The sequence below is a fragment of the Coenobita brevimanus genome, chromosome 111 (genome assembly GCF_032717465.1).
Source record: "Coenobita brevimanus isolate Jiangsu-jjx chromosome 111, ASM3271746v2, whole genome shotgun sequence".
Classification (NCBI taxonomy): domain Eukaryota; kingdom Metazoa; phylum Arthropoda; class Malacostraca; order Decapoda; family Coenobitidae; genus Coenobita; species Coenobita brevimanus.
Window position 1 is genome coordinate 1504159 of NC_137064.1, and position 22808 is coordinate 1526966.

The 22808-nt window shown below is 38.6% G+C and overlaps 1 protein-coding gene across 3 annotated transcripts; it reads left to right on the forward strand.

Moving 5' to 3' along the window:
* The first annotated feature begins 587 nt into the window (after window positions 1–587).
* Window positions 588–20323, forward strand: LOC145417793 (ras-related protein Rab-11A-like). 3 transcript variants are annotated; one of them, XM_080286402.1, is made up of 7 exons: window positions 588–623; window positions 773–868; window positions 9001–9122; window positions 10960–11164; window positions 12804–12947; window positions 13908–14085; window positions 18488–18619. In XM_080286402.1, exons 2-6 carry the CDS (start codon window positions 829–831, stop codon window positions 14045–14047), a joined length of 651 nt encoding a protein of 216 aa, XP_080142528.1. In that variant the 5' UTR covers window positions 588–623; window positions 773–828; the 3' UTR covers window positions 14048–14085; window positions 18488–18619. The 3 variants fall into 3 exon arrangements, with proteins under 3 accessions (XP_080142528.1, XP_080142527.1, XP_080142529.1); XM_080286401.1 differs by having other exon boundaries at window positions 589–868; XM_080286403.1 differs by lacking the exon at window positions 13908–14085 and having other exon boundaries at window positions 589–868; window positions 18488–20323.
* The last annotated feature ends 2485 nt before the right edge of the window (window positions 20324–22808 follow it).

A 22808-nucleotide genomic window follows, 5' to 3' on the forward strand; every position in this document is an offset into this window, starting at 1 on the left:
TGTTTTGGTGGCATCACCATTGTGTCCATTACATATCGTTCCATCTGCTATATCCCGACTGCTGCCAGATGAAGACTGCTGCCTGTAAACATTAGCGTGTTGGGTAATTTTGTGAGGCATGCTAGTTTCGGCTCATATTGCACCAATAATCATTTATTTTTATCCCAATGTTGCACTGTACACTTGATTAATACTCTCCACTTTAGGAAAAGAATTCTTTCATCATGCATCATATTTTAGTATGTAATTATGATACGAAACCGAATGTGACCAAAAATCTTCATCTCGTGACCACCACTTTTTTTCTGTTGAAGCTTTTTTTTATACAGAATACATTATAAAAATAATGCCGAAAGTAAATATACTTATTTTATTCTGCATCTGCTTCCATAACATGACAACAAAGCTTTCTTTTTGCAGAACTAGATAGCCACTTTAAATTACACTGAAGTTAACAGATAATTTCTGTTGATTGTCTTTTGAAAGAATCAGCTACTAATGTCAGGTATTTCCACTGAAATATCAGTGTAGCGGCGTTATCACTGTTGGAGCCGGCCACCTGCGCGAGCCTCCCCAGTCCTGCGCAGTGAGAGAGGCGTAACGGTTCGCCATCTTAGTTTATAGTGGGCACGATCTCGCGTTGTTATTGTCCATTATCCCGCTCATCTTGCCATAGAGAAATACAGAAACCATAGTTGATGTGCTGCCATACGTCTGATATTTCCATGGTGGCGGAGATTTTGTGATAAGTGGTTTTATTTTCTTGTTTCAGTGTTGTATACTACGACGAACTACTTTTGTTTACTTTTCGCATTTCACCCGTGAACCATGGGTAACAGGGACGACGAATATGACTATTTATTCAAAGGTCAGTACTTTTCGTTTAGTATTTTTCGGATGTATGAAATTTGGGATTGCTTTTTTTAATAATTGTGTACGCCCACCACTTTAGTTGACACAAATCAGCTGATCGACGTCATCACTGAGGGGTTGAGGCACCACACGTCACCACCCTGACTCATACCTCATGAATTATTGCAATAAAAATATTTTTGTAACTTGTGTGATGGCTGGGGACAGTAATATCATATATGTATTAATCCCAGAGTTAAACTTAAAGAATGTGTCCATTTAATATTGTGTAATTTTGTGCTGTTTTTATTTCAGGAATGGAATGCAGTTATTTTACGTATTCATTAATTAATTTCAATAATGTCAATAATGTCAGTATTTTTTTAAACGATTAGTTTAAACATTTGGTTGTAGTTCCAGGGTCATACTTTAAATTATCATAGGGGTGCATGCCATTTTGTTATTTGTTATTAATTAATCTCTTTACTCAGTTCAGTAGTTCATATTTAAGGTAATTTGCATTTGTTAAAAACATTACATATTGTGAAGTAGGATGTTGGTCAGAAATTCCTCTAGTGTTATTGATTAAATCCCCATTTCCATAGGCAGAGTTCTAGATCTGGAATGCTTAGGTACCATAGTATCACTTCATCTCAGAATATGTGTTATTTGCTGATAATTGCTCATTGTGTTGGAAAGTACTGTATCTTGTGGTGTATTCTAGCAGAACCGTAGTCCTCTTAGGATCCCTTGTGACGTGTGTGTGTGTGTGTGTGTGTGTGTGTGTGTGTGCATTTTATGTGGTGTATTACTATTGTTGGTAAAGAGGTTCAGTTCAGCTTGTATGAGGGAGGGTTCAGTTATTCGGTATTGTGATAGTTTTAGCCAAAAATACTTTAGATTTTGATCCCCCCCCCCCCCTGCAGTATTTTAGAGTTTGAAGACACTTTTCTTCTATAGCATTTTCATCACTAATTTTTATTTTACTCCTGAAGGTTAGGTTAGGTTGTCTTCAGTGGAAATTAAAATAATCTGCTACAAAATGTCATAGTAGAAAAGTGTCTTAGAATTGTTTAAAATAGCTACTGAAAAAATGGATCAAAATCTTGTAACTGTGTTTTTGGCTGAAACTAATTTTACCAATTATTCTGCTGTACATTTATTTTGTGTACCAGTACCAATATTATAGTTTTAGGTACAGTCATTTTATTTTCTGTAAAATTGGTGAGGTTTGTTTTTACAAGTTTCATTTATTTCTGTCTTTTTCTATCATACGTAAATGATTGCTTTGTTAAACCTGAAAGTTGGTTGCTACAGTTTTAGATATCACCAAATTTAGCAGCTGATATGTAAATAATGGTGAATTTCTACCTGTACTGTACACTAAACTTATCCCAGGAAAAAACAATTGACCTGTAGTATAGCACTTCATTTTTGGGCAGATTTTCAGCTATACTTCCCCCATGGAAAATAAGTTTTGGAGGCACCAAGTAACCAAGCATTTTTGCAAAGGATTGGTATGGCAGCCACCATATTTAACAGAAATGGCAGAAAAAACAACAACTGGTAATCAAACTAGAAATCATTAGAAAAGCCATGTTTGTCATTAAACCAATCTAACCCCACGGAATGTAGCCATAACCACAGTACAGTACCTTGTATTTGTCTGGGAGGGGGAGGGGAAAATGGCAGCCTACAAGTAGGTTGGTGTAACTCAAATACCGATATTCTCGGGGAATATGGGTTGCATTCCGAGCAGTGTTTATGGAAGAAAAGTTGCTTGGGAGTGTAAGTGCTATAATTTAAGCCCACTAATTTTTCAAGGCATGAGTTTGGTGTACAGGTAGAGAAGAAGAAGAAAAAAAAACTAAATTTATATAATGATAAAACTTTCTATTCTAAACATTTCTCTTGAAGATCATTAATAACCTAACCTAACCTAACCTGTTAGGGTATTGATGCAAAAAATTATGTTTTCTTGTTTGGGATTCCAGTGTAAGCAAACACAGATTTCAAAGGGAAATGGTTAGATTGTGAGAAAAGTTTAAGAGTAAAAAATTGGTGATTTTGTAAGAAACATTTCACAATATAAAAAGTATGAAATTAGTGAATATACTGTCTACAGGTTGTTTGTCTTATGATTACATTTAAGAAAGGTTGCTGGTTCTTTGAAAGCATTGATAAGACATAGGGAATTGAACATGGAAGTAAAAAAGTCGCTGCATGATAGTATTGAGATACCAACTCTGATGTATGGAAGCAAAGCTTGGACCTTGTTGGAAGGACACAGGTCAAAGAGAGCAGTGGTAATGAGTTGTTTGAGAGGAGCAAGCGGAGTTACATGGAGAGACAGACTGACAAAGGAGGAAATGAATGAACGTTATGGTGTGGATGTGATAGATGATGTTAGGAGGACATTTGGAGAGGATGGAGAGCGAGAGACTAATGAGGAGAGAGTGGGTGAGGTGGAAGGGCAGAGAGGGAGGGGGAGGCAGAGGATCAGATGGAGGGATGGAGTGGAGAGGTACTATATAAGAGAGAAGGGTGTGAGCTGGGGGGAGGGCAGTTAAGTGTTGTGGGACAGGGCAGCATGGAGGTGATTTGTTTGTGGCCACCCCATATGGGATTACAGGTGTCTGACAATCACCACACGCAATGGTTGTATGGTAATTAATGATCGTTTTTTATGTACATTTTGCAAATGGTTTGCAAGGTTTGCCATTTTACTCTGGTGTACCCAGTACTGGTAATAGCTTTAAGTACAGTAGTTAAGCTGAGGTTACATTGGTTTTTATCTATCTGTCTATCTGTATACCTAGGCTGCATCCCCCCCAGAAAGGGGGGTAGCTGAGACAGGATGACACACTCCAAATTTACTCACACACACACACACACACACACACACACACACACACACACACACAGTTACCTGTATGTTTATTCTACAGTGTAGTATATCTTAAAGTCAGTAGCTGTAATTAATTTTCCAATAATTCTCTATCAAAACTTAATTGCTTTTGATGTATTTGCCACTAAAATCACTTGCTTGGTTGTAAGACAGTTTTGGAACTTGGATGTATTGTGCTTCTGAAAGTTTACTCATTTCTTGGGTCAGGCCATTAGAGAATGTGTCTGCTATCTGAAAAGATGCGAGTTACGTCCCAGGCTGGACAAGCTTAAGCTCTTTGAAGTATTGGGGGGGGGGATAATAATTCTCTTCAGGTGGATTTGAAGGGATATTGTTGTAAACATACCGCAATTAAGGGTAGCAATAACAAGAAGTTAATGAATCTAAAAAGAAAATACAAAAAAGCTGTGAAAAGAGAGTCTAGCTTAGACTTGATCTAATAATGTATGATAGACCTGGTGTAAACTTAGGCTAAAACCAGATCCAGAATGAAGTGAGTAGAGAAGACAAAAAAGAGCCGAACATAGCTAATCCGACTAATGCACAACGACCAAACTTATCCTAAATTACTTCAGAAATAAAGTACCAGTACTGCAAATGTTTTTTTTCTTATTTCTGCCCTTCAGTAACACAGATCATGTAGCAAATTTAAAAACTGAATTAGTATGAAGTACAGCTTGTTGAATTCTGTCTAAACTGATCTCTTAAAAACATCCCCACCCCCCTTTTCTTTTTTCTTTTTTTTTTTTTGTCCAACTCTGGGCATAGGCTTCACAGCCTGCTATAGTCAATTTGATTTCACCTGACAGTCCTCAGCCCTTTCCATTGGACTTGATGGTCAAATGTACTTTAGTTTATAGCTCTGCATGACCAGATAGAGTAGTATTAATCGACAGGAACAAGTTTTGAACGATGTACTGTAGTGGCTGTTTACTCAGGCCTAAAGTTAGGTTATGTATGAATGGGGGCCAGGGGAGAAGTCCACTATCCGGACAGAGCCACTACCTGGACATGCCTATGGCTCTGTTACGTCAGATAATTGAGGGATTACTATAGCACGTTGTAAAAAATGTCTTTTTGTTTACAGTATACAATTTTCTTAACACAGCTTAAGAAAAAATGAAACTATTGCCATGGGCCATTTCATTTTGCATCCACCAGAGGTCTCGCATTGTCTTCCTGGACTGGAGGATGAAAAACACCACCAAACATGCATTCACTGCTGTATCAGCTTCATGTCAACATTACTGTGCAGCCTCACCAATGTGTTACACCATTTTTTTTGGTACCTAACTTACCATCGTTTGATTCATCATGGCCTTCAAGCGTCCTTGTGCCTCTGGAGTATAATCTGTATTTTATTTACCATATACAGTAATACTCTAGAAAATTCACAGAACCTAATGTCTTCACTTAACATGTATTCTTATGGGAAAAGTATGTTTAAATTACACAGAATTCAACTTACATGACTTCTTCTGGAACACCATATATACTCACGTAAATCGAAGGTACCTGTACATATCCACAGTTAATGCTGACACAGGCATTGGTGGATGGCATTAAACTAGTAGCAGGGAACTTGAGAGAGAGGGAGGGGGGGGGACACCAGTTGGCTGACTTGGGATATTGGGTATGCAGATACATCTTCAGTCATTTCCAGGTTAAACACTCACCCATTAAGTGAATCTGCAGCAACAGCCAGAGATGTTATTAATCTGTTTATGGTGCATGTGAAGGGAATATATTGTAAGCGAGGGAGTAAGTGAGTTTAATGCTGCATGTAGCTTCATCTGCTGTTTCAGTAAGTGTCTAAGAGGAATAAATGTGTTCGTCAGTAGAGATGGAAGGTTTCATATCTGGAAGTAATTGTATTACCTTGCCCTATGATAGGCTATACGGTAAATATGTTGCAGTTTTTTTCACCATGCTGACATGACAGAGGGTGGGTGGGGGTAGTATGTTTATTACCATGACACATTGTATATCAGGATCCATTTCGTAGGCTGTAACTTCACAAGTATGTACTGTACCTGTAAGCCTGGGTGGTACAGTACCAGTATTCCTAAATCATATTCATACTTTCCACCTCCATCTGTTCATATTGAACTCAAACAGTACAGGGCAACTGATACACAGCACATAAGTCAGGACCTAAGTTAGTCCGGTCTTACTCCTTCTCACACATATCTTCTCTCTTCCCACTGACACGCTCACGTGATTATCATAAATAATTTACCTGCAAGCTGGTTCAAGCTCACTTGTCTTTCATAGCAAGGGAATATCCAGCTATGCACTCTTCTTCGACTCCATTGTGTTGTAAAATACTCGTATATCCTGTTTGGAACACAAATGATGGGAAGTTGTGTGGTCATACTTCATTACCAAGACTCCTGTGTAAATTTTATGAGTATTGTTTGTTCTCTCTTCCTAGATAAAGACATTTTTAAAGCAGATGTGGGATGGAGTTGTAAATTTTGAGGTTTCACTGGTATGAAGCGGTATGAATGTTTACATGTCCATTTCGTCGGACATGGTTGATAGTAGTTCCTCTTTGTCTCATTGATTTATCTAATCTTTGTCAATGAGAAGCTAAGTTGGTATGGAACTAGTCTAGTTCAGTGCAGTCAAATGCAAGCAGTAGTGAACTGTTGCAGATAAGTGGCCATGGCTGGCAGACAGATATACTGTACTGTACAAACATCGCAGCAAGTTGTGACAAATTGTGTTCCAGATTCTCAGTGATTAAGTTTTCCTGGACAAACAATTGTGCAGCATTGCAGTTTGGGTAGATAGGTTGATTATTTAGTTACAGTGAGTCTGGTACAAGTTATGTTTTGGAAAACTCCATCCAGTTACTTTATTAGCTACTAGCTACAAAGAAGGGGATAAATCCAGTTGAATTAAATTTTTCCATATCCTCTTACTGAATGTAGTATAGGCACTTTATTTATTTATTTATCTATTTATTTTATTACTAGTTCATAGTGTGCATACTGTGTATTAGAGGGGAATAACATGTTGAGGGGGAAATTTAGTTTTGTTGTAAATTTAGATGTACAGCTGCTACTATAATTTAAGTGGTAATGAAACACCAATGAAATTGGATGATATTAGTGCAGCACTGTGCATCTAAACTTATCCTGCCTCAGCATTCATACCTAAACAAAGATTAGCTACAGTGATCATGGAATTCAGTAGTATGGTACAGTAGTCCTGTACTGGTAACTAACTAACGGTCCTTATGGGTCTTCTTGGAGGGAGAATTGTTGTCATATTAGCCTCAGCATCATTTGAATGTGTACTCATTGGACCTCAGGCTTAAGTAGCCCTTCTGATGTTTACCAGCTGCCTTGCAAGGGACCATGAGGCAGATGTGTCACACTGTTATGGTGTTGCCACCACATGAAGGTGGAGCACAGGGAGGGAGAGTAACAGCTAGGAGTAGCTCTTCATTGTGTTAGCAAAATGTGAGAGGGAACAGGGTGTCAGTAGGGAGGGTGTGGGGGGGGGGGCCTTTACAGGTCGGTGCTGTAAACTCTTCAGTGGATTTTTTTTTTTTTTTTTTTTTTTTTTTTTTTTTAAAGATTTGACCAACCAGAGACCATATGCAGCAGATAATGGATGTCAGAATATATTATTCTAAGGTTCATGATGCAGATTTCCATTATAGATTATTATTATTATTATTATTATTATTATCATCATCATCATTTTATTATTATTATTGTTGTTATAGCCTACATTTAGCCTACGATAAGTGTGTATAATTCTTCAAACTCAGCCTTTTAGTATAAGCTTTAGGAATCCATATTTCCTTATTTTGCTTGCAAGTGAAGTGAAGGAACTCACTGGTAAAATCAGTGTACTGGTAGTTTAAGGGTTTCCGTAACATTAACCCTTAAAGTCCTATGGCTGACGATCGCGGGCCTTGGAAAATGTGCGATGTATAAAGTCCTATGGTTGACGATTGTAGAGGTTACAGAAAACTGAGGAGCTGTAACCCTGCCTCTTTTATGGCATAAATGATACCTAGCCAATGGAAACTAAGAGATCAGGTCGTGGGAGGCATGATCTGGCCCCCTCCCTGGGTGTAGGGACTCCCTCCTTCCCAAGCCATCTCTCCACCTCCCTTTGGCCTATTGAATCCTGCCCTCTGTGCCCCCTCCCACCCAAACCACCCCTCATACCCCTCTAGACTGTATTGGCTGTGTGTGGCAGACATACTCCCTCCCTTTTCCCCCCTCCTGATGCCTCCCCACACTCCCTCCACCTTATTATTCGCCCTTACTTCTTAAGGACGTCCCATTCACGCTCGTAGGAAGGAGTGCCCTTTTTTTTTTTTTTCAGTAACCATTAACCATAAAGACATATGAGAATGAAATATACATTTTCTGGTGTGTAAAATCAAGCTCTTCAAATCTGTAAGACCAGAATTTACTTTGGTGCAATTTTTTCTCTCTGTATGTGAGAGGTAACCATTTTTATTTCCGATGTTCTTTGATGGTCGATATTGTGGTAACCATTAATCATACGAGAGTGAAATATATATTTTCAGGTGTGTAAATTCAAGCTCTTAAAACTGGTAAGAAAAAAATTTACCTTGGTGAAGGTTAAAAAATCACACCCTTTTTGCAGTTCTGGGGACAAGGGGGCTGGGAGATTTGTGGTCTTTAGGAGTTAAGCAACTCCAGAGAATGAAGCTAGGGTAACTGAAAATCATGGTGTGATAAATTTTGGGACAGTGTTACTGACTTAGCAGCTTGATCCTTTGTCACAGTGTGATTAGTACGTAATTGGTTGCAAGTGAACTACTGCTACTGTATGTCTCCTAAGTCATTAAAAAAAAAAAAAAAAAAAAAAAAAAACATGATAAGATTATGTATAACAACTTTATCGATGATCTTGTCTGTTAAATATATATATTTTTTCCATCCCATGATGAATTGCCCAGTTTTCATTCCATGGTTACAAGTGTATTTGGAGGGGAGTGGGCAGACTGTGCATTTTGAATACTAGTTATGTTCAAAGTTAATAAGTTACAATTGTCACCAGACATAAGGTAATGAACAATTGAAAGTGCCAGACCAGAGATTGAAAGAATATTCCTAATACAGTATTCCATATAGAGTTTGCTTCTGTCTTGTAAACTACTGTAGTGTAATTTCTGTGTAAGTCCATTGTACCTGTATTGTGTTGCAGTTAAATGTTGTACTGATAAATGCTGTTTTACTTTTCAGTGGTTTTAATTGGAGACTCAGGTGTTGGCAAGAGTAATCTTCTCTCACGATTCACAAGAAACGAATTTAACCTAGAATCCAAGTCCACCATAGGTGTTGAATTTGCCACACGCAGTATAGAGGTAAGCTGATGCTTTATTTACCGCACCATACTCCAGAGTATTTTATTGTGGAGCCCTTAGTAATGTAGAGCTGCTCTAGGTGTTTTTATTACTGTACAGTATTTACAGTTTGTAGGTCAGAAGTTAAGTGACTGCTGTCTTCAAATGAAGAGCCTAGTTGTGTATGCAGCTATTGATGAAACATTTAAGCATATGACCCCTGATAGTAATTTCTTAAAGGAGGATGTACTGTAGTGTATATGAAGGCCAGGATGCAAATGTAGTAGTGTCCAATAAACTATCATTGTTCCTCACTGGTGAAGCTCAGGTATCTCAAAACTGAACACTTTTGGTCCGATTCCAGTTCTTAAGATCCAAAAGAAATCAGTAGCTATTGCTACGTTATAAACTTTAGAGTTATCGTTTGCAAGGAGTTATTCCGGTGTTAGTTTTCTTTTAAATTTACTGCTTGCAGTACTGTTAAGATCTGATACTTTTTCATTCTGGAATGCTCATCCAGACAGTAGATGCATTCTGGCTGCCACCAGACATGTTTAATCAGCTGAAGGAACACTGCTGACAGGTGAAAATTTTAATTTGAGGTAGTAATGAAAGAAGCTGTACAGTACTATACCCCTTGGTATCAGGCTAGTGTGGTTATATCTTCTTCCTTAGAATGTGCATAAAGGTTATTGCTGAAGATTCATGTAGTGGAACTAAGAAGATTAGGAACATTCAAACATACAGTACATTGTATGTATTTGCAAACCTAATTTTTTTCTTCTACACCTGATAGAGATGTTTGTGAACAGAAGCTGCAATAAAGTTTATAGCTACAGTACAGCCTCAGCTGATGTGGCTAATGTGGGGGAGTAAACAAAACTGTGGAAGTGAAAATACAGTAGGCTACTCATAATGTCAGGCCCCCCCCCCCCCTCATCTTCATTCCTCCAGTTACACAACTTGTAAACCGTGGAACATCTCATGTCTGTCTTTCGTACCGCTTCAGTTCTCATTTTGATTGAAGAGATCTTGGTTCTGTCATAAGTTTGATTTTCCTTGGAAGGGACAGCCTCTTAATTTCTGTTGCTTAGAAATAAATCATTACAGGTACCGGTAAATATAGTTATTTGCTGAAGCACTGATACTGTAATAAGAGACAGTGCACCAATATGAATGCTTGTGTTTTAATATTTTTATACTGTACTTAAAAATGCCTGGTGGTGTCATGGGTAGAATGTCCAAGTCAGAGTGATGGCCAGGCCATTTGTATGGGCTTATTGTCAAACTTCAAATGCACTTGGCTAAGGTAGCCTAGCCTTGGGCCCATACACCTGGAATTGGGCTGGTACTGTTTTTGTGTGTATGATGCTGTAACAAGTAGCAATTTAATTCAGTTCTTTGGTGGGGGCTCATAGTGTCTTCATTTGGCAGATGCACGAATGTTCAGTTATTTTACTGTGTATTGAAATAAAAACCAGAATGAGGTGTTCAGTCATGACCAGTCACTAAGAGTTAACTCATAGCTTCATCGGTATTTTCATCATTGCCTGTGGCCTCCAATCTTCATATGCAGTGTGTCCCTGCATTTCAGAATGAATAAGTGTTTATTTTTTATTTTGAAAGGAAACGTTTTGGAAGCTTTCAGCTGTGGATTTACCGTAATTCTTTTTTCACGTCAAAAATTATGACTACCGGTAATTAAAATTATTTGAAGAGTATACTTGTGGCAACTTATTTAATGGTATAATGTGAAAAACTTGCTAAGTGAACATGTCTTACATAAGGTATAGCTGTAAGTTTCTTTTGATTTGGCCATAAATTTTGAGTTGAAGGAAATATTTGTACTTGTGCATAGGTTGATGGTAAGACGATAAAGGCACAGATCTGGGACACTGCTGGACAGGAGCGGTACCGAGCCATCACATCAGCCTACTACCGAGGGGCTGTTGGAGCCCTTCTGGTCTACGACATTGCAAAGCTTCTCACTTACACCAATGTTGAGCGCTGGTTGAAAGAATTGAGAGACCATGCTGACCAAAATATTGTCATCATGCTTGTAGGTAAGTCAGTAACAGATTATTTTGCCACTGCTTGTACAGTACACTGAATTATTGATAACAGTAATTAATTTTTTGCTGGCAGGTGTAACCCTGCAAATGTAACCAGACAAGCCAGTTCGTTTCCAGTAGCCCAGGAAACCATTTCCAGCAGTTGGTGGTTACCATACATCCTACAAATAGGTACCTGATGGTGGATTTGGCTCTTATGGGTATTAGTTATAGGGATAGTTAATTGTTCACATAATACCACCCTTGGGATAGTAACTGGTCACTCATGCCTTCAGTGTCTAGACTGAGTAGCCTAGCCTTGAACCCCTTTGCTTCTGACGAGTCAGGAAAGAATGGGGTGATGAATGGATGAATTGTACCCTGAGAGGTTGAGCTGTAGGAGGTCTGAGTTGTTTTCAGCACAAGTTCTAGATTGTGTTGCAGCAGACCTTGTATATCCTGTGGCTTTCCTTCCCTTGCCATTGTGACTGTTTGCAGTAGTGCTAAGAACTTGTGTTTCATTCTTGTGCCTCCTTCAACACAGTAGGGATCGGAGAGCATATTGTACTTAAGTCACATTCCCAGAGGTTGAAGAATCTTGCATAATGTCTCCACATCCTGTCTCAACATGGGAATTTGGGTTAGGGTGTTGATGGTTAAGGATACATTGGTAACAAGAGGAATAATGTGCATCCATGTAGACTTGTCAGCCCATATATACTGTACTTAGTTTATTCTGTACAAAATTGAAAAAATACTTTGTTGTGATATTATGGAGATAATCAGACACTGCATGTACAGTCTGTAGAGTGCCAGAAAAAGTTGCTTTAAGTATTATTGAGGGTATGTTAAGGGAAGGTAGAATGTGGTATGGAAGGGAAGACAGGAGTGTTATGTGTGTGAGGTTAAGAGAAAGATGGATGACAAAGAATTACTGTCACTGACATGTAGACGTGAATGGGGGACTTTCGGAAATCGTCTGCCACCAGATGTGTCTCGGTGTTAACAGCTTGTCCCCCCCCCCCTCCCCCCCGAGTATGTGTTAAATTACCGTGATTTTTCTGTACTGATGTGAGAACCTGTGTGGCAAAATACCATCATACACTATTAAAGTATTGAATAAGCTTCGTAACAAAAATATAGCTGAGGAGAATACATTGCGCTCATTGTTTTATTTCCCCAAAAACAAAGCCCGAATTTTGAAAACCTGGCACTTATGTGTTTCTTTTCATCTTATTTAATGAAGCTACTACAAGCTGAATTAATTCATGCCTCCTGAAATGTTTGATTTGTAGTGTAGTTTTAGCCAAGCAATTGTTTTGTTTATGTCAGTCTCCTTTTTGGTGGAATATTGATGATGTGTTAAATTATTCTGCATCAGCCATCCGAGTTCAGAGACAGTTCCCGTTCTAAGATGGGTGAACTTATGATAAGGTAGCCCTTGATGCTATTGTGAGACTTGTTCCCAGAAAGGAGAGATGAGTCATTGATAGTTATGACACTGTTTCTTTGGTTTAGTATAAGAAGACTTTTAATAAAATTCCTAAGTTCTTGTAATTTGTAAATTTAAATCCAGTTGGAGGGAATATTTATTGTCAGCATTAAATCCAGCTAGAAGTTATTTTAAATGCATTTGCCTTGTGGTCTACAGGTAACAAATCTGACTTGCGTCACCTACGATCGGTGCCAACGGAGGAGGCCAAGGTATTTGCAGAAAAGGAGGGGCTCTCTTTCATTGAAACCTCAGCTCTGGACTCTACCAACGTGGAGACCGCCTTCCACAACATCCTCACAGGTACCTGGAGGACTCCATAGAGCCTCCTGTTTCTCATCTTAGCCTATCTGTGTTTGTTGATGTCTGCATACCTTCTGTAAACCCTGTCTTAGCTCATGGCTCATTATTGAGCATTGTTTCTGAACTCTGAATATTGACATCTTGTGGGTTGGATCCCATTGTCTTGTAGTCAGTGTTGAGGTACTGTGTTGTTGAACGTGAGGAGATTAAAAAAAAAAAAAAAAAAAAAAAAAAAAAACAGGTAATCCAGTGTTGGTGCTAAAGAAGGGTTTGCTACATTCTAAACCAATTGAAGTTATGCATCAGTCATTTCAGCCTTGTTGATCGTCTTGTGATATTTAATTACATTGGCTTTTATTTTCACATGAAATGCATTGCTTGGGTACGGTAATAAATTCTGGGTTTCTTTTATCTGGATCTCTTTTGAAATTTTCTTTGATTTCTAAGTAGTTTAGTGATCATCTTGATGCATTTTGTAGAATTCCATAATACTGATTAGCTTACTAGGTTTCATATTGTTTAATCATAGTGTTTTGCAAGTCTCGCCTATCAGTATTGTTTTTGTTTTTCAACAGATTATTCATTATTATGCATTTATGACTTGTGAGACACAGTAGCCAATGATTAGGGAGTTTCCATATAGGCTAGCATGATGAAGAGTAGTGTGTGGCATCATCATTCTATTATGTACAATAACTGTTGATGCAAATTGTTGCAAGGCTCCTGCATGCAGATATTATTCTGATGCTTCTTTTAAGTTTGGAATTATTTTTGCAACCAATGTTTCATTAACAAGTATGAATGCCTGATAACAGTTGCAGACAAAGTGTGAATGCAGTTATGTCTTCATGATTTATTAAGTGCATTATACAGTAACAAGGAATGTGTATAGACTATTTGTGATTCGTTAGCAGTATTAACAGCTGACTAACACATCTCCATTCTTTGCATGCTGGCTAGAAATTTACAGGATTGTCTCCCAGAAGCAAATTCGTGACCCTCATGACCATGATGACAGTCCAACAGCCGACGTAAAGGCTATTCACGTGGAGCCAACTGTTAACGCAGAGAGTGTGCGCAAGCAATGTTGTCAACAGTAGGCAGAGCTGCTCCCCACACCGGCAAATTTGAGAACAGGGTTAGAGTCCACATTGATGTCCAGTGGCCCAGTATATACTGTATATTGGCACTTGCTCTTCCCTGATTCTGTGTTGAGCACTAAGTTTCACCTCCATATGTGCTTGTATTACACTCATTTGACCCACTGGACCTGGCAAGATTTAAGTATGCTGCTGATCTGTGTGGAACTGCTAAATTTTGTAAAGTAGATGGCTGTTTAAGGTTGAATTTTCCAGTTTGCTACAAGGAAATGCTGACCTTTACTGTCCTTTTTATAGATTATTGCAACACCTGGCTTTTTACCAGCTGAAATAAATTCTCCCTCACATTGCTCTGCCTAACAGGGCTGGTTAAGGCTAGTTCAGCATGATGAGCACTTTGTTTTTGGGAAAGCATTGTAACATGGTATATTATGCATGATGATGTTAGGCTTTGACATTCCTGTTTCCTGTCATGCAGAACTATAACCATTAAGTGAACATTGCATTATCACCCATTGTCAGTTTTCTGTCATGGTGATTGTTGTTGAGAATGGAGGTGTTCTGGTTACTTATTCTCAAGCATGTTGGAGTTGAGCAAATTGGAGAAAGATTGCTGTTTCAGATTTCATGTGTAGTTATCTGGATGGAGGAACGTAAGTCTTTGCAGAGGGCTGGCTGGCTGGTTGTCACTCTTGCTTGAATACTTCGTTTTCCTGGTGTGGGGTTCTACATTCTGAAGTCTCAAGTTGATTTCATATTGCATATTTGAGTATCCTTTCCTGCCTTTGAATATTGCATGAATTGCTTAGCATAACTGCCTTATCCTTATAGATTGCTGTGTAGTTTCGTGTTATTTTCCTGCCCAGTATCATAATATGAATTTCTTTTCAGAGAATGTTAATATTGATTATAATATAATAATACAGTGAGGCCTCACATCTGGCGAATACAGTCCAGTAGTCTAAAAAAAATCGTGCCAGATTCGAAACCACCAGATCTGTGGCAAACTTTAATTGGGGAAAAATTAACAGGAGTCTTTTGTCACCCGAAAGTTACCTTATTTTACATATTTTTGTCCTTTTATCCCAGGGAAGCTAAATATAACTATATTAAACATCAACATAATCATGTAAAGGAAATTAAAACTCATCAGTGTCAAGTTCAGGAGTGTTTTTTTGGGCCAAAAGTGTGAGTTGCTGGTTGGTGAATAACTACTGGGTGGCAGCCCGGGTTGCTGCCTCATCGTCTCTCCCGAGGTTGCCGTCATACGATTGTAACATGTTCTGGATGACCACTGCCAAACACAAGAACCGAACACAAAAATTAGTCAGGCAAGGTGGTAGCTGTGGTCCGTGTGGTGGCGACGTACACAATGGCATCGTCACAAGATGGCCGCCAAGTGCCAAGCTGGATATGCACAGAATTTCTTATGGCAAGCTCCCACCAGATGCGGGGCTTTGGGAAGTTTCTAACCTGTTGCCAGATGTGAAACCGCCAGATAAAAAAACGCCAGATGTGAGGTTCCACTGGATGTAATGCTGCTCCCAAGTGCCTTCCCTTTCCCTTCTTTCTTCCTTCTTTCCATCCATCCTCTTCTCTCTTTCCTTCCTTCATTCATTCTTCTTCCTTCTGCCTATGGGAGTGACAAGCCAAATGGTTTCCTGTACACCAGGAGTAACTATATAACAAATTATGGCACCTGGTGATTTACTGGGCAATTATGGCGATCCAGTCAGTTTGAGCCAGTGCAGGCTTATATACAGTGGGTGGTTGGGGTTTATTGCTCACATAATGCCACTCAGGAATGAGTGAGGTTAGTCACTCAGCTTCAGTGTTAGCCCTGGGCTCCTACACCCCCAATGGGGCAACACTGGATTAAATGATGATGATGATCACGATGATTGTAATAATGATCATTTGAAAAATGAATGTCAGTTGAATGTAAAATGTATGGTTTGTGTGTGTGCGCGTGCGTGCTGTAGTTGCTCAATTTAATGGACACTGATATAGTGGAAGCCCGAATAACAGAGTTATTATTTTTTGTAGTAGTTTTGCCCTGTTTAATGGAAAATTTCCATTAAATTGAGCATAATGCCATTAAGGAAATTCCGTACACAATAATGCATTTCTGGGGGTATTAATTATGGGTACAGACAGCTGTATGTAGTATTGAGAGTTAGCATACTTTGCCAGGTTTGGGTTGCCTTCAAGGATTTAGTAGAAAATAGCTTGAAGTACCAAGAAATTTTCCTTTTTATTGAGCCTTGGTTACGGAACTCAATTTAGCTGAAAATTTGAGATAATGGAATGGGGGTTGGCTGAAATAGTTAATTAAATTGAGCATCTACTGTACATATGTATATGTATATGTATGTATGTTTGTACCACATATATGTATGGTATATATGTATATATATAGATAGATAGATAGATAGATGTACACACACACACACACACACACACACACACACACACACACACACAAAATTAGCTTGGGTCCCTGGGACTTTGTATCTTAACTCGTGGAATTTCCCACGTTAAATTCTGTTGTCAGTGTCTTACAGCGTTCTCCATTTTCAAGAGTGTTGCATTTGTCCAGCTTTGTTTCAAAGTGACCACAATGTGTTAAGATTAGTTTGCACTTTAGGCTTCAGAGTACAAAGCACAAATAACAACACAACACAACAGTGAGGGTGCTTGTTTACTGACTGATGGTGTAAAGCTGACTGGTGTTTGTGGAAGTATGTAGGGTGACTAAAATAGAGGAAGGGAAAGGTGGGGAGGAGGGCTGGAAAGGGGATTTGCTAGGATATGACCTTGATCGGAAATGCCTTCATTTCACATCCCTCGACTTTACCCAGTCTCACGTGACTAACCCATGCAGGGGCGGCAAATCAAAGTGGCACACAGTTTCATTATTTATATACTTGCCAGTCTGTGAATTTTCCTGTTTGTCTGATAATTCTGGTTGCCAGGTAACTGGATAATTTGGATTATACTGTAGTTAGAGCTTTACATTTTGGTAGTGCTGATTTGGCATTTCTCGTACTGTTTCAAGTGACCTTTGAAAGTGTTAAATATAAGAATTTACTGTGTCATGTATTTAAGAGTGCCATATTATGGAGCTGTTGTAGTACCAAGAAGAATGTAGAGGAATGTTGCCTGTTAGGTTTTATGTCAGTTTGGAGGGTCTTGATTTACAGCACGCTGGTGTTATTTGTTGATAGAAATTAACTGTTGTAGAAAGAGACAAATGATAGCTGGACCCAGGAGGGTACTTTGATCCATTGACTAGGATATAATTGGCTTGTTCAGGAGTCGTTTCTTTTCATTTACAACGTGTTTGCAAGCATTGGCCTTGGTCACCTAATGGTGGTGGTCCATACTTCTTGGTGTTGTCCTCCATCTTCACCACATGCCCAAACCATCTTAATTTGCCCTCCTCATCACAATACCCATACACTGTAGTCCCATCCTTCTCTCAACTCTTCAGTCTTAAACCTAGCCCCCCCAGGCCTCGCATTCAGGGACCTACTACACATCCATCAGCAATAATATTTTACGTATGGTGATCATATTTGCAACAGTAGCAGCTAATCTGCATATAACAGTATAATTTTCTGTGGATGCTTTACTTTGATGGAAGAGAATACCTGTACTTAGACCAGCTGTTGCTGCTGTAGATTCATGTGCTCCGGCCTGTGTTGAGAGTTATTGTTGGGTTGGGCAAGGTACAGCTGATGTTTACTCTGGACTGGAAGCTAAGCTAAGTGTCAAAGCTAGCTAATTACATCTCAACAGTTGCTGGAAGTTGTTGACAAAAAAGAAATTTGAAATGTGCAATGACCTTTGTAACAATGTGAGTCTTGCCTTGGACTTTGTACAGTCACATGGAAGAAAGATCACCAAATGACGGTATGTGTGACTGAATGTTCCCTGTCTAAGAAGGATGATTGTGTGGTTGTTTACCAAGCTTGTAGCCACATTCACTCTGATGGTAGTACTGCACATAATTGATGGTAGACATCCATATACTGTACCACCTATATAGCATTATACAGTATTCATCTTGTATGGGGATGTTGAACTAGTGTCTCATTATTCGGTATTCATCTTGTACAGTTGATCACTCATGCCTTACGTGTGTGGACAGAATATTCTTGTCGCAGACCCTTATGCACGTAAATTAAGTTACAAAGGATTGATCAATAGGTGAACAGGTAAATGACTACAGTATGTTTAATATGTATTTATGACACATGGCTGAGAGATCTTAATATGCAATATCCATCCCACAGAAATTGATATAGGGCTCTTGTCTCTGATATTGTACATCTAAATGAAATCAGAATATTTGCTATGCTCTCAACAGATCTGTATAGAACTATTGTGTTATTGTATAGATGAATGAAATGTTAATGTGTGAATCGGTTCCCACAGAGATCTACCGCATCGTGTCGCGGCAGCAGTTGCCTGACACTGGCGCCAACGAACCCCCAGGTGGCAAGACCTTCTCCGTTGAGCCCACTGAACCACCCAGCGGATCCTCTTCCAACAATTGCTGTGCCCGCTAGTCTCCCTCCATGCTGCCACTTGTCCTTCTTGCTGCCCTCAGTTCACGCTGCCAGCCAACATTTTCCATGCTACCACTTTCTTCCCTCACAAACTGCCATTCTTTATCCACTCTGCAAAATCCACTGTACAAGTCTGTCTTTAATTTAATTTCTTTACTCCACATTTGTCACACTCACACCCACAGTTGCCCCAGTATCCTCCTTTGATCTATACCTGTGCTTATATCGTGAGTGCTGTATCATAGGTGGCATAGGAGACTTGGTAGCACTTTTCCTTTAGCAATTTATTTTTGCATATTGCACATAAATATTCTCATTTATGTGATTAATGCCCATTTAATATTGACTTCATGTCAGTAACATACAAGAGCATATTGAGGTGTAATGTGAAGAACAGATTGCTATGGAAGTAGTGTTATGAAATCTCCGAAGCCACTTAGTATACAACTGTGAATGTCATGGGAAGTTGCAGAGTGGTGGGAGACCAGTTCCAGCCACAGGGGTTCCAAGGTTGTTTGAGGTCATACAGTATGCTATGGTTTGCTCACCTCTGATGCAATCTGTTGATATTTGTTCTCCCACTGATCTACACTGTTTCATCAGCAATCTCTCTGCTACTCTAGGCCAATTAATATGAAGTTTGTTGTATCTTGAACAGTTGCAGTACCTAGCAAACCTTTAAGTGAAAGTCAATATTTAACGAATAATACTACTGTAATTTTACGACAACGGATGCGATATGGAATAGTCACAGTTACTGTTAGAAAAAATGATAATAGAAGGATTGCTGTACTGTTTTAGATGTTATTTAAAAAAATATCTAACTTCTCAAAATTTAAAGTTGTAAGGATGGTATTCACAAGCACCCAAAAGAAATTTTTTGTTTATTTTAGATGTCCATTACTAGCACCATCACCTGTACTCAGAGTAAGCAAAAACTATTGTTGCTTTCTGCCCATTTTTTTTTTTTTTTATCCTGTAATAGGGAAGAGACAAAACCCATCTTTCCATACCTGTCAGAGGGCATGTCTCCCACTGCAAGTTTATCAGATTTTCCTTATAATGGAGTGAATGTATAATTGTGCCAGTAAAGCAGATTTCCTTCTCAGTTTTGAACCAGTAAGGGCTTATGATCCCAATGAGTAAGTTGGCCGATAGAAGTGTAAGAGAGTACTGCATTGGCTGCCTTATTTCCCGTCGATGACCCTTGGTAGTGGTCTCTGCCCAACCCAGTGTGAGATGCGATTGATTGGTGTGGAACGTACACCTCATACTAGTTTAAGGATTAATAAATTGTAGGATTTTGCAGTTAACTTGGGTAGATACTGTTGGTACCCTAAGCTTCGCAAGTGAACACCAGAGGGAATCTTTGTTTGCTATGTCCTCCAAACCTAAGTAGCTCTGGCATATCAGATTGATAGTACAGTAATTGTAAGCTCAGCCAAATTTTAATAGCTGATTACTGCTTGCCCACCCTTACTGAGAAGCCAAGTCTGTTACTGTTTGCCAAATGCCTAGTTTGTCATTCCTGAATTTTTTCAGTCCCAGTGTCTACCCAGTGAATATTCTCACTGGCAGTAGGCTCAAACTTGTCATGTATTGAAATGACCTCCTCTCATAAGTTTTAACAGCTTTGGAAGTTTCATCAATTTATTACTGCATATGTTATTAAGTACTGAAACATTAAAAAATGTAAAAATAATGTTACATAATGTGTCCCCATTGTCTGATATATTTCAGAAATAATATATGCAGTATGTAGATGAAAAATACCAATATCAACATTTAGAGATTCTATATTAAAAGTGGATCATAGAGTACTCATGGTGAGGAGTAGCAGCAGTTTGACAGAGCTTTAATGAAAGTGACCCTGGAAAAATATTAGAAACTGCTGATTGGATAAACTGAATCTATTCTAAGATTTTTATTTTTGAGGATGTGTATGTGCATTAAAAAACCACCAAGGACTGAATTGTTGTATATGATCACTTAATATTGCCAGTGCATAGAACTTTTATAGTTATACGTTGTTAATAGGTATGAGATTACATCCATTCTATGGACAGTGATAATTTTGGCCGATTAAATTGGATAAGACACTTCCCCAGTAATTGATTACTTTATTATTTGGTATGTTAAATACAAAGCAAAAGGTTTAACAATACATATATTTCATGCTTAATGCTTATTGTTAATATTGAATATTTCTTGGCTGTGTTTTGAATTAAGTATGTATAAAGTTCATACTGTTTGACATGTAAAGTAATGACTAAAGTTTCATGTTCTCTAAATTGTAAGGGTATCTGGGGGAGATGATTTTAAGTCTTTAAAAGTTAGGCTATGTCCAATACTGCCGTAGGGTTTAGGGATGACGGGGACTTTACGTTACATAAATCAAGCCAGCATTTTCAAGGTGGATGTATATGTGTTGATGTCTTGCCTGTTGTAAGGGGTGCTTTTCTGAGAGGAAGTTTAGTATGACTTGAGTTCTATCTGTAGTATGTTTTATATGGGTTAATATAATCATAATAATCTTTTTGAATAAGTTATATATGTGCTTATTGAATTTATTGATTTTAAGACCAAATTGTTGATGACAGGCAATGTTAGCAATGATTGCAATTCATGCTTCTGCTAGACCAGACTTCACCTAACTACACAGTACAGGCCTTTCAGAAGTTGTGTTAAGTAGTGTTGCTTCCATTGTCATGTATATACATGTGATTTAACTTGTCAAGTGTAGCCCTGGTTTCACGCTTGCATAAGAAATTTTGTAAAGCAATGTAAAGAAGCACATTATTTGCAATAAAACGATGCTAAATATTTACAAACATAAAGTGGCCTTTTATCCTATTGTGATTTGTGGTAAGAACAGCAAATGAAGTAAAAAACATGTTCTGTGGAAACTTAGCAAAACCAACTGTTTAACCCCATGAATCGGGGTGAGTCCCTTTTTTAGTTTACTTTTGCTGCTACCTGATGATTTTCTTCAGCCTTGGAAAAGCTTCATAACTGAACAGGATAATAAAGGCCGTACTCAACTTCTCCAGTTAAAATCTAAGTTGAATAATGTCATCTTGAAACAGGAATATGAAATGAAAATATTGTTATGGGGTTGAACAGGTTGCTGATGAGCAATGGTTACTGGTAATGCAACAAGTACTTTTTTTTTTTTTTTTTTTTTTTTTTTTTTTTTTTTTAAGCAAGAGAGTCTGGATGGGAGTAAGAACTGTGAGGGTTTAAATAAGTGGTGATTCAATTTTTGTGCTATATTTTCCATTTTCTGGATTCTCCCAGCTTCATATGTTGAAGGAAAATTGTTTGGATGGTGATGGTAGAGAGAGACTATCCTTTTGTATTTCAGGAAATCCATCATCGAAAAAGGTTCACTCCAACATCAACAGTGATTGTCGTTTCTGTAATACTGTATGCGAAAGCTGTTAGTTACCCAGTGGTATGGATAGGAGTGGTAGTGGACCTAATCAGCAGAGGATGTAATTCATTCATCATCTAATCCAGTGTTGCTCCATGGGGAGTGTAAGAGCCTGGGGCTAGGGAAGTTGGTCCTGACTTTGAGATGAGAGTGACCAGGCTCACTCATCCCTGGATGGCATTATGTGAGCAATAAACCCCAACTCCCCCTTGGATATAAACCTACACTGGCTCAGTCCAATTGGAGCTCCTTAATTACCCACTAATACTTTTTAAAAGTGATAGAAACCGTTAGGAGAAATACATTGAGGTGCTTTGGCCATGTGGAGAGGATGACATTGGGCAAAATTTAATTCAGACTGTTCTTGTCCCCAGCTTAGAGTTGAACTTTCAGTTTTTTGGATACTGTAGGAGAATAAATTTAATGGATGATGATAGAGAAATGATGTACAGTGGCAAGGAGGCAGTAGTCAACAGAATGCTTTGAATACTGTATGCATCCTGGTGTGGGATACAGGGAAAGTACCAGAGGAGTAGGAAAAGGTAGTGATAGATTCTTTGAACAAAGGAAAGGGTAGCATTGACCAGTGGTAGGAGCACAGAAGGATCAGTCTCTTGAGCATATTAGGAATGTTAACTCCGTTCAGTGCCAAGTCCGTACCTGGTATGGGCAGCCTAATAGTACCAGCCATGCCAGGTCCGTACCTGGTACTGGCAACCAAACATTGCCAGTCATGCCAGGTCAGCACCTGGTA

Bases quoted from the DNA above. Each gene is read 5' to 3' on its own strand.
- LOC145417793 (XM_080286402.1), top strand. From the start codon at position 829: ATGGGTAACAGGGACGACGAATATGACTATTTATTCAAAG. The intron at 11,165-12,803 runs GTAAGTCAGTAA...TGTGGTCTACAG, and splicing joins TATTGTCATCATGCTTGTAG to GTAACAAATCTGACTTGCGT. The intron at 12,948-13,907 runs GTACCTGGAGGA...CATGCTGGCTAG, and splicing joins CTTCCACAACATCCTCACAG to AAATTTACAGGATTGTCTCC.